We start from the raw sequence: 12,527 nt of genomic DNA on the forward strand, positions 1-12,527 counted from the left end.
GTATTGACAGTGCATTTGCAGGGTAATATGTCAATAATTAGACACCATAAATAATACACAAGACACTTATGTTGCACTTATGTTGAACCGCCAATACTACTGTTATGCCCATATATGGAGATCCATGATGTCATCAGTATATGCCCATATATGGGTATGATATGCGCATATATGGAGATCTCTACATCTGTGTGTCCTTAACCCCTTTATGTCCATTTATGGAGAACCAAATATGTTGCCCATCAATATAATGCATTCCAGTCAAAAAGACTGACTGAAATTTTCTTCAGCCATCTCCAACAGACCAACACGTGATGTCACGAGGCGTGAGGGACTGACGGCCATATATGGTGGTGTGTCGGACAGAACGACGGACTGACAGGTTTTTCAGGTTTTCATAGTAATCTGTGACCTACAGTCGCAATTACAATCTTTAGTTACTAGTTACTTTGTAGATAGATTAGATTATTACAAAACATACATTAACCACTACTACTATACTGTAGGGATGCCACAAAGTGACCATTTGCCCAATCGAATAATCTACAGCTCTGGCGATTAATAATCGATTAATCAACCCCCCCCCCCCCCCCCATCAATATCAGATACAACTTTTAAGAATTTATATTATGCACATGCCATGGTCACATAACCATTATATGTTGAGTGCATGCTTTGATGGTTACAGTTTTATAATCAGTTTTGATGAGTAAACCTTTGTGGAGATCTTCTCAGTGCCATTCAGGATGGAAAATGAAATCCATTTGGATTTGGGGAGAAGTAGTTTCATAAGGGGCTGGTATGAAGTACTTGATATAAAGAGAACATGTTCAGTTCACTAGTCTACACCAGTGTTTCTCAACCTTTTTTGTCCCAGGGCACACTTTTCATAGCCTAAAAATCTCGGGGGACACCTAGATATACGGTTTGTGTATATACTGTATATATACCGGTGTGTATATATAGTACATATATATATATATTATATATAATATATATATTATATATATATATATTTATATATAGAATATTAGTGGTCCATGACATGAAAAGATTTGAGAACCACTGCTCTAAAACAACATTGGAAAATGATGTTTGACAGTCAGCAATATTGTTGCTTATTCTAGATTTATTTTCTGACTTTTTCGGATTTTCTGACTTGATCTGGCCTGTTAACATTTTCATAGACCTGGTTGCTCGTTTCCCTCTCAGTCAATGTGGCAACCCTGGTCAATGCCGTGTTGACTGTTGTGGTTCTGTATGATAATTTAGCTTAGCACACAACAGCTAGGAGGATGCAGTAGGCTGCTGCCGTCATGTTTAACAGTATTTTGCGCAATTTATGTCCCCGAATTTGTGGACTTATGGCTCCATTGCTGCCTCTTTCTTTAGTAGAAGTAGAAATTTAACGTGTTGCTGACTGTTTACCGTCCCTCTCACACGCGCGCGTGCACACACACACACACATACACAGACACACTGCCTACTGGCCGCTGCAGACCCAGAGGCTCTGTGCAGAGTGAGACCCCGGTATTTATTTATCAGGTTAACGCAGCACGTTAACGCCGATGTGCTCCGAGATTCTTAGGCTATGAAAAGTGTTACTTTCGGACAAATCTCGCGGCACACCTGGACAGATCAAACGGCACAGTAAAGTGTTGCGGTTAGGGCTGGGGCGGTATGGGATTTTTATAACCGCGGTTATTGCCGGCCCCCATACCGCCGGTATGGCGGTTATTATTAAGAGGGCTAATAAAAGTTACAGGTATGGTGTGTGCGATATTAATTGTGAGATTACCATAATGACGGTAATCATTAAAGGACCACTTTTGAACCTATCTTCATATAATAGGTCCTCACTAATAATCATGATAAAATGGCACGTTTTTTTCTACTCGGTCTGTGTCACATAGGAGGCCTAATCTAATTGAATACCCCTGCCATAAAGCATTACACTTGTTTACAAGAGGGTCCACCATTTTCAATTCATCATATCATTTTGTACACTATGCACTTCTATAAAGCCAAAAACAGGAAATCATCATAAAGGAGGTAAAAAGGGGGAAAACGTATACAGTGAGGGGGGAAAGGGGTGGGTGGAGTCAAGGCCAAGGGATTTACATCTTAATGGTGTTCCACATTTTTGTGGCATAGGAGTGAAATGAATTTAGGTGGACCCTCTTGTAAACAAGTGTCCACTCACAGTTAACAGTCTTTGTATTGAGTTGTGCTTGAAATGTAGTGTAATTCTGCAAACTGTTAATAAATATTTTAATCAATCAATCAATCAATCCTTGTTTGTGCCGAATCTGGGTTGCACATGGTTTTTTGAACTCCCTCTGGTGTTGTTGTGTTGCTGGCATGATTAGACTGACTGAGCGTCACTGTTTATTATGATACACTTTTCATTTCATAAAAATAAAAATAAATCATTTCATAAAAAAATAAAAGATATATATATATATTTTTTTTTAAACCGCGGTAATGAACCCGATACCGCGGTATGCGTTACATACCGGCGGTATGGCGGTATTGCGGTTATTGCACCCAGCCCTAGCCGCGGTACATAGGTTGAGAATTAAGCAATAAGCCACGAGAGGTCTCAGGTTACCGGGTATTTTACACTGCCTGGGAGCGTAGGCAGACCCGAGGCGCAGCCGAGGGTCTTCTACCTCCCAGGCAGTGTAAAATACCCGGTAAGCTGGGGCCTCGAGTGGCTTATTGCTTTTCTAAAACGGTTACAAACATATAGCAATATTAACCTAATAAAACTATTGAATTCACAAAAGTAGCTACGCTTTGCACCACCAGAGCGAGCAACATCATTTCCTTGTTGTGCGGCAAGTAGGCTGACGGGAGAATAGCGCTTGATGATTTTACGGGGCTGCCTGGAGCCACACATTCACAGTCATATGAGCCGGGCGGTGCTTAGACGCCCGCACGGCATGTGTTTGTAAAGCAATCAAGTGCTCCCCTTCCCCAGTTCAGCCTCAAGACTGCAGGATGATACAAAGTGATTGAAGCAGTGGGTTATCGGTGAAATTTACACCGGTCACGTGACGGTAACCAGCCAATCACAATGAAGTATTGGGACTACCCGTTTTAGAAACACTGGTCTACACTCTACTCTACACCTGCCTTCATTTCATCTGATTGTCTGTCTGGCAGGCACTTAACAAGCGATCGTTAACCGTGTCTGTTAGAGAGAGGGGCAGAGAAGAGTGGCTTTGCTCAACTTGATTTATACTTATATTCTCCACTCTGATGAAGGTACATGTTCGATATATCATGCAGCCTTACTTATTAGCCAATATTTTGGCTATTAAAAAAACAAAACAAAAAAAGATTTTCTTTTTTTCGATTTTCGATTATGAAATATTAATATTATTTCGGAGACTGCAACTATTAATCGGAAAATCGATTATTTAGTGGCATCCCTATACTGTACATTTCAGCCTTTTAAAAATAGCAGATCTACAAGCTCACAATGCATTGCATCCCTTTTATGCCCGTATTTGGAGATCCCTGAATTCATCAGCATGGTTCTGCAAACTGTAGTGATCGGTAGGAGAGGATTTCAGGACCTGTCCCCCTACCGCACCACACACACTTTAGCTCACACAAACACAAAGTACCCTGTTTGACTCGAAATTGTAAATATTCAACTAAAGTACAAATACCTCAACATTTTTACTTAAGGGCCCCGGACAGTTAGCTCAACCATCTGGGCAGTGGGCACCTAGGCTGCCAAGCCAGCCGGATGGCATGTCGCTGGTTCGACTCCCAAGCCTGACGGCCTCGGCCACATGTCACTCCCCAACTCTCCCTCGTTCCTGTCTTTCCACCACTATTCCTCACACCGTGCAGCCACAAACGCTGCTGGGGGTACAGGTGTTGGGTTAAATCCACCCTCAGCTTATATATCTCCGAGAAATATAGGAGGGGATGGGGGAGGGAAGCCTCGCCTTGAGTGGGTTCAAATCCTGCTTGCGTTTATGTTTAGGTTTGGGGTAGGCTTAGTAATAGTAATGTTTGACCTACGTACAGTACATGTTCACCCACATGTGTTGTGATGTGCTTGCGGTTATGTTTAGGTTTGGGGTTTGGGGTAGGGTTAGTAATAGTAATGTTATGTTTAGGTTTGGGGTAGGGTTAGTAAAAGTAATGTTATGTTTAGGTTTGGGGTTTGGGGTAGGGTTAGTAATAGTAATGTTATGTTTAGGTTTGGGGTAGGGTTAGTAATAGTAATGTTATGTTTAGGTTTGGGGTTTGGGGTAGGGTTAGTAATAGTAATGTTATGTTTAGGTTTGGGGTTTGGGGTAGGGTTAGTAATAGTAATGTTATGTTTAGGTTTGGGGTAGGGTTAGTAATAGTAATGTTATGTTTAGGTTTGGGGTAGGGTTAGTAATAGTAATGTTATGTTTAGGTTTGGGGTTTGGGGTAGGGTTAGTAATAGTAATGTTATGTTTAGGTTTGGGGTTAGGGTTAGGGTTAGTAATAGTAATGTTATGTTTAGGTTTGGGGTTTGGGGTAGGGTTAGTAATAGTAATGTTATGTTTAGGTTTGGGGTTTGGGGTAGGGTTAGTAATAGTAATGTTATGTTTAGGTTTGGGGTTTGGGGTAGGGTTAGTAATAGTAATGTTATGTTTAGGTTTGGGGTTTGGGGTAGGGTTAGTAATAGTAATGTTATGTTTAGGTTTGGGGTAGGGTTAGGGTTAGTAATAGTAATGTTATGTTTAGGTTTGGGGTTTGGGGTAGGGTTAGTAATAGTAATGTTATGTTTAGGTTTGGGGTAGGGTTAGGGTTAGTAATAGTAATGTTATGTTTAGGTTTGGGGTTTGGGGTAGGGTTAGTAATAGTAATGTTATGTTTAGGTTTGGGGTAGGGTTAGTAATAGTAATGTTATGTTTAGGTTTGGGGTAGGGTTAGTAATGTTATGTTTAGGTTTGTTTAGGGGTTTGGGGTAGGGTTAGTAATAGTAATGTTTGACATACAGTACATGTTCACCCGTTCCTTTGTGTGGTGCCGCTCAAAGTAACTACAGAGTTGGGCTTGCTGAATGCATGTTCCAACCCCTAGTATGTCTGTCAGAAGACGTTGAGTGTGATTTCACCCGCATGCAGGGGTACAGTAAACGTATCAAGAAAGACAATCCATTCATGTTAGTTTTGCTCCTTTCTTGGCTGCATTTGCAAAGCAACGTTTCAGTGCCTCAAACTCCTTGGCACACGCATGCTTCTTCAGCTCCTCTCCGCCGGTAGTCGTGGCTGCCACCCACTGCCCGTAAGCCGCTGCCTCTCTTGCACACTGTGCAAACAGCTCCGGGAATCGTCTCAGCTTTTCGCGGGTGCGAGCCCAGACATTATTAGTCCCTGACATGGTGTGCTGGTCATAGTTTTGCGCAGATGTCGTTGATCTCATTTATAAAGTTAAAAAAAAAAAACGTTATTTATGAGAGAACAAAGGAGACATTTTTCCTATGCCATGAACAGAGCTATATTGCTTACCCTGTCCAGTTTGAGATGTGTATCTGTGACTGTGTTTGTCCCTTTTTATGAGTCCAGGCCAATCTAGCGTGTCAGAACTATGATGTCATATTGATGACATCAGGGAAGTCCATATTTGGGGATTAGCGGATGTATAAACATGTTTGGTACAACCGCCGTTTCCACTGACTTCCCACTGGCCCTTGGCGATTCACACGGCCAGTTTGAAGTACCATAGCAAACACTGATTAGACCATAGCACCAAGCGTTTTACAACCATCTGTTAGACATGGCAACCACTGCCTCATCACAATGGTTTTACCATAACAACCATGTGTTTTACCATAGCAACCTGCACCAGATTTAACCCGCCAACCACATGTTTTACCTTAACAATTACACCTAGCATCCACATGGTTCACCATAGCCACATACCAGAGACTTAGCGTGATGTAGGCACACTTCAGTTTGACCTGAAACGTTATTGTCTAGTTATAGTTATCATGCTTGATGTGAACAGCCATATAGGCCAAAACATGAAATGTTATAGCGCCACCATGAGGCAAATTAGAATACTACAGGGTGGAGGTTCTTCCTTGGCCTACTGAAGTCTCTGCCTCTCAAATCTTCCAGGAGAGTCAGAGACTGTGTGTGAATGTGTGCTTGAAAGGGTGAATGTAATGCACAATCTATGTAAAGAGCACTATATAAATGCACCATTTACCAGCCTGACAGACAATAGTAGAATTATGAATATTATGCCAGTGATAATTAATTAATTAATCGGGTGCTCCCCAGTCCCCATTGATTTAGACATAAAGCCCAGGAGTGATTAGACGCAAAGGGGTCTTCATCACCCCGGAGAGGATTACTTCTCAATAATGACCTGCTCCCCATTGATTATCCCGCTTATTACCTGGCTACTTATTGAAGAAATTAATAGATTGACCCAAATGTAACTACAACACGGAAAATGTGTTTCGTTGCTCATGGTAATTAAAGCAGGCTAGTCCATTCATTTATGCGAGGTGTGTCCAGTGCAAGGCGTCGCCTCGGGAAAACAACAGGAAAATAATCAATTGTCTATTTCTGACTTCAAATGTTTTCATAAACATTCTTGAAAGCAATGTCTAGCTGTACATGTCATTGCGTGTTAGCGTACATAGCTGCCATGTTGCATACGGCACACAAACAAGCAACGCATATTGATAGGAGCAGGAGTCTTCTTTGATTGGACAGTGGTCTGTCATTGAGTTCAGTTCAGCGGTCATTATTCATGAATAACAATGATGATCATTGTCATATTGAGTGCTGTGAGGGCTGTTGTAGCCAACAGCTCAATGGTACTTGATGCTGAGAGTGAAGGGCTGTGTGTAGAGATGTGATGTGTAGCTGTGAAGGGGTGACGCATCGGATGAACGGTGGAGTCATTCACAGATAAACTCCCCCATTACATTTACAACAGATAAACGGCCATTACAACAGCATTTTCATGTGAATGGGAGTATTGCTACGCATCACATAGTGACGCACAATTCAACCCTGACAGCGGGAGGCCGTGTGCGTAAGACAAGCATGAACGCGCACGTGCATGGGAGCGACAAAAGGAGGGAGCTTGTAGATCTGCCATTTGCAGTGTGCCACTCTCAATTAGTGTTGATTTAGACAGCAAGTTTTGATTTAGTTTTAGTCAGTCTTGCACGCTGAAAATAGCCGATCTACAAGCTCCAGCTTTTCTATGTGTGCACGTTCGTGAAAACACCCCCCTTCAATCCTACCTCCTTTAACGTCTGGTGAATGAGACAGGCAGTCTGCGGGGACACCTTCCAGGGGTTCTTCTCGTCCACCATCAGCGCGTCCAGTGTGGCCTTCTCCAGGACCACGTGGAAGGTGGCGTCGGGGAAGGCCAGCTGGCGCATGTCCATCCGCTGCCAGCTCATGCCCGGGCAGTGGGCGTGCCTGGCACGCATGGCCTCGATGCACACCGAGGAGTAGTCGATGTTAGTGATGGAGTGGTAGCCGGCGCCATACATCTCACTGCTCATTGTACTGTTACCACAGCCTGGAGGGGAGAGGAGAGGAGGAAAGGAGAGATGATGGGAGAGGAGAGGTGATGAGAGGAGAGGATGGGAGAGGAGAGGAGAGGATGGGAGAGGACAATGAAAATACATTACTCTGTGGGTAAGTCAAAACTTTCAATGTGATTGATCAGTCCCCATTTCTGAATGACTAAAACCAGCATGGATCAATATAGTCCCAACACCTGATTAAAGCACCACACTGATCCATGACGACAGGGACCGCGATCAATGCCCCCCCCCCCTCCTCCTTGTGATTGAGGTGACACACAACACACAGTATACCAGACTGCGACAGTCCATCAGGTGTCGGGTATACGGTTATTGATTCACTATACCTCACGCACGCACACACACACACACAGTGCACACACACACACACACACACACACACACACACACACACACACACACACACACACACACACACACACACACACACACACACACACACACACACACACACACACACACACACACACACACACACACACACACAGGTCTGTTTGACATAGTACAGGACAAAGGGGTGATGGGAACCTCCTGGCCCAAGGTGGATCACCTCTAGTCATAACTCTCTCCACAAACAGCCTGGACACCCTCTTTCTTTGATGTGTCGCCCCCGGGTGTCACCTACATTGACTGAAATAAAAACACAAACGAGGCTTTCCTAAAGTAACAAAAACAAAGTAACTAAGTCAGTATTTCATTCCTAAATAGTATTTGACAGCTGTGCCGGCCTCAAAAAGCTCACATTGCGACACATTTCGAGCATGTACTCACTGTGTATATGTAAAGAAACAGTGAAATTGAAAATGTCACAATGATGGCATCAGTCTTGCCCAAACATGGAAGGACGGGACGGCATGTGTGGATCTGAGATTGGGAAAAATATCCACTCAGCAAAGAATATTCTATAATTGCTTCCTTGGCCTATGGCCAGCATGCACATTAACTTTGGTACTGATCGTGCGGTGGTTTTGAGTCTCACCCTCTATCTCTCTGTCTCTCTCACCCATGACCTTGTGAAAGCCCTCGCTGTGAGACATGTCTTGATGTAGTGCTTGTTCCCGTGCATTCCTTGGAGCTCAGCCCGAGGCGTCTCCCACAGTGCCATAGCACAGTGCTTCTCAAACCATATTGGCTCAGGGCAGCCCTATAAATAACTCTTTCATCCACGGCATCCCTGACCCTGAATGACATTGTCAAATTTAAGAACCTTAAATATATGTCAAAATTTAGAACCTTACATACATATGTATGTCATATTACGGTACTTAAAGGGGAATACCACTCATTTTCGACATTTTACATTGTTATTGATATACCTGTTGTGGAAATAATAAAAAAAGTCCCCCCATTCTTGCGTTTCATAGAACTGGAGGTATGAAAAAATCAAATGACATAGTAAAATGTTGAACTATACTATAAATGCGCCACATCTCTGCGTACGTGCGTACGTGTGTGTACGGTTGTAATGCATGTAACTCGACAACCGTTTGACCCACCGACTTTTCAGTTTGCAGTCTTCACACACGGGCACATACACAGATCTCCATGTGGGCTGACAGTTACCGGCTGACAGTTAAAACGGGTGCTATGATAACGTATCATTAGGTTCCCAAGTTGCATCGTTCCCAAGAAGGCCGTGGCCGACTGTGAAGGTCTAGTGTAAAGAGTCACAAGGAAAACTTGAGAATATCTATTACGACAGATTGAAAATAACTGTATTTGAAGTTTAACTACTTGAACCCCAGCATTCCTATTCTGGGGGTAACATTTGCCAAACATAGCCGATCTACAAGCTCACAACTTGTCACATTATGACACGTTGTGAGCTTGTTGATTTTGGATATTTTTGGAATAGAGATTAGATTAGATTTAAAAAACTAAAATAACGCAGCAAGTACAGTATAGGTTTGATTTACTAAGTATAGAGGGTCTAAGTGTTTAAACTGAAGTCATATTGATGAATTCCAAATATTATCAAAGTATTCTGCGGTATCCTGACGTAAAAACAAATGCTGAGGCATGCGTCAAGGCACCCACTTTGAGAAACCCTGCACTATTTCTCAGTTTCTTAGTCTTAACGTTACCACTCAACGTCTTAACTGTTCAGGTTAAGACGTTCCCTGCATCTGCTGTTATTGTTACGAGTCTTGTTTCACAAGCAGTTGGCGGTCACAGACTCTGTGTTGACTGACTGGGCCCGGAAGAATCTGTATGGGACTGAGCATTGTACGTTGAAATGACTGGTAATGTCAATATGATCGTGTTTCACTGTCCTACATGCTGCTGCTGTCTGCGAGTGGCACGAGTAAAGTATATATAGACAAGGAGTGTGTTGTAGCAGAGCAGGCACGCTACACATCTGGTGTTCTAAGCATAACTCAGAGTGTAAAAGCTTGCCCGGGATCGTGATTCGAACCCACGACACACTGAGAGCTGACTGTAGGACGGTACCTGTCCCCCCGAACCTCAACTGACGTCACATTGTAGGCTCAACAGAGCCGAACCGACTTTTATTCTGCTCTAAAATAAGAGTATGAATCGGCCCTTAGTCGCTCCTCAATGCACCACATCCAGCTGGTGCAGAATGCGGCTGCCAGACTTTTAACTAATACTTTTAGAAGGTCTCAGGTCTATATAATATATACTAATGCAATATATCTGTATCGGCCAATTTGACCGTGCATATTACCGGATATTGATATCGGCCAAAATGTCAATATTGTGCATCTCTACAAATATGTTTCTATGCGTTTAGAATGTACCATATTTAGTTCATATTATGGATAATGTACTGTATGTAGGCTATAGGGATGGATCAGCATTATGAGCAGCGAGACAGGGTGAAAGGCAGTAAGACAGGTGAGTGAGACTGTGACTTCCGGAAGGAAGCATGCTGCCATTTTGACACCTCTGCTGCTAACATGTGGCTGCTGCTCGTTAGCACCTCAATGCTCACACTAATTACACGCGCACGCATGCGCGCGCGCGTGCGCGCGCGCGTGCGTGCGTGCGTGCGTGCGTGCGTGCGTGCGTGCGTGCGTGACTTTACAAGTTCACAGTTAGCAGCAGCCTCACGTGCCACACAGGTACGCCACACATATGCCAACGCTGAGCCTGTTGTTAACAGTACGGATCTTAATGAAACATGTATGACATACAGCTACCGAACACCAACAGTTACTTTAAGCACATGCACAAAGAGAGAGAGAGAGAGAGAGAGAGAGAGAAAGAGAGAAAGAGTGAGAGAGCGCGCGAGAGAGAGAGATTCAGACAGAACCGTGTACAGTTTGACAGGGTGGAAATGTAACTCCATGATCCAACTATAGGGCTGCCACATTTAAGTGGACAATTTATTGTCACAAAAAATGATTGTGATTAACAATTAATCGTGTTTTTGGCATTGAACATTTGGAACATACACGTATGAAACGTAATTTATGCTATGATTCATAGTCAAAAATTGCAGATATGACAAATATATATTTAACATACAAAGAATGTACGGACATTCTTTTTTTAAATCAATTCATCTTATCCATTGGGATTCTTATTCCAGATTGCGTTTTGATCAAAAGCATTATTCACTTCTCATAACTAAAGCGTCGCTGATCACGGATACAAAATGTATGTTTTGGGTGAATTAAATACAATTTGGGCATTTAGTAGTCCTGGGCATTTAGTAGTCCTTAATCCAGAGCGATTTACAGTAAGCAAGAACAACACATGGTGATACATCAAATACATAAAAGTAGTCATCAAGAATCATACATAAGCTAAGAACCTAACAGTGGAATATCTATAATAAAACTATGCGTATACACTATAGATCAAAATTACATAAGTTGAGCCTTTGCATATGCCTGTAAGGTCATTGAGGCTAGGGCAAGTGCTACGGGCTAAGATGGAGTCTGAACAGGTGGGTTTCAGACTACGGTGGAAGATTGAGAGAGAGTCTGCAGTTCTGTTTGCAGTGGGAAGTGCATTCCATAGTTTTGGAACCAGAAGGGAGAAAAGTTTGGGATGTGTGGAGCGTTGTCCTGGCATTTTTAGTGAATGTACTTCCAGCCTCCCTGCGTTCCCTGTTCCCTGCTGATTTGAGCATGCGAAAGGGTTTGTATGGTCCGATCAGACTTGCAAGATATGGGGTGCCATACAGTACCTTTGGTTGCTTTGAAGGCTAGCATCAGAGTTTGTACTCCGACCGGGAGCCAATGGAGGGAGCGGAGAAGGGTGGAGAATTTTGACTGGTTGAAAACCAAGAGAGCTGCGGCATTCTGGATCAATTGTAGAGCCTTAAGTGCGCATGCCGGTAGGGATAGAAACAGTTGAGTGTCATCGGCATAGCAGTGATAAGATAGATTGTGAGCAGAGATGACAGTGCCAAATAATGATCTCGGGACACCTTGTATAGCCGGTTTTTACTTTACTTTACTATTTTGATTAAATATTCTTGAAAGTGAATGACTTACGAGGTGGATGTGTGGTGGATGCGTATTAATTTCTCATTGTTAAGCATTTGGTTTTTATGCTCCATATAGCCAATCAAAAGAAAACTGCAGGTCTGCTGCCACTTCCTTTTAGAAACACAACAAAGGCTGTTCTGTTTGCCGCTGCTTTTGATTGAGTTTCTTTTCTTTTCATCTTAACGTCATTGTATAATTCTGTATCCATTGCTTGATGTTCTGTGTAAAGCACATGGAGTTGTCTTGCGGTTGTTGTTAAAATGTGCTATACAAATAAAACTGCCGTTTCTTGCCTCGCCTCACATGGGAGAAGCTGTGGTGTTATGTTTTTTTCCACTCCTGTGAGAGAGAAGGGACAGAGACACATTTCTCCCTGACGTGTGCTTACTGTATTTGACGTGAGCGCGGGAGCAGCAGAGGACATATGCCAGCCATCCTGTCTGTCTGTCCTCTGTGCTTGCTCAGACAATGTGCCAGGCTGCAGTGCG

At 43.0% G+C, this 12,527-nt stretch overlaps 1 protein-coding gene across 1 annotated transcript in view; it reads right to left on the bottom strand.

Moving 5' to 3' along the window:
- Positions 1-12,527, bottom strand: part of ece2a (endothelin converting enzyme 2a) — a 140,456-nt gene that overhangs the window by 73,373 nt on the left and 54,556 nt on the right. The window contains exon 3 of the mRNA XM_083781631.1: positions 7,265-7,548. Within this exon, the coding sequence (XP_083637757.1) occupies positions 7,265-7,548 (284 nt within the window). The remainder of the gene's footprint in view (positions 1-7,264; positions 7,549-12,527) is intronic.

This window comes from Protomyctophum parallelum (genome assembly GCF_964188405.1).
Source record: "Protomyctophum parallelum genome assembly, chromosome: 14".
NCBI classification, from domain to species: Eukaryota; Metazoa; Chordata; class Actinopteri; order Myctophiformes; family Myctophidae; genus Protomyctophum; species Protomyctophum parallelum.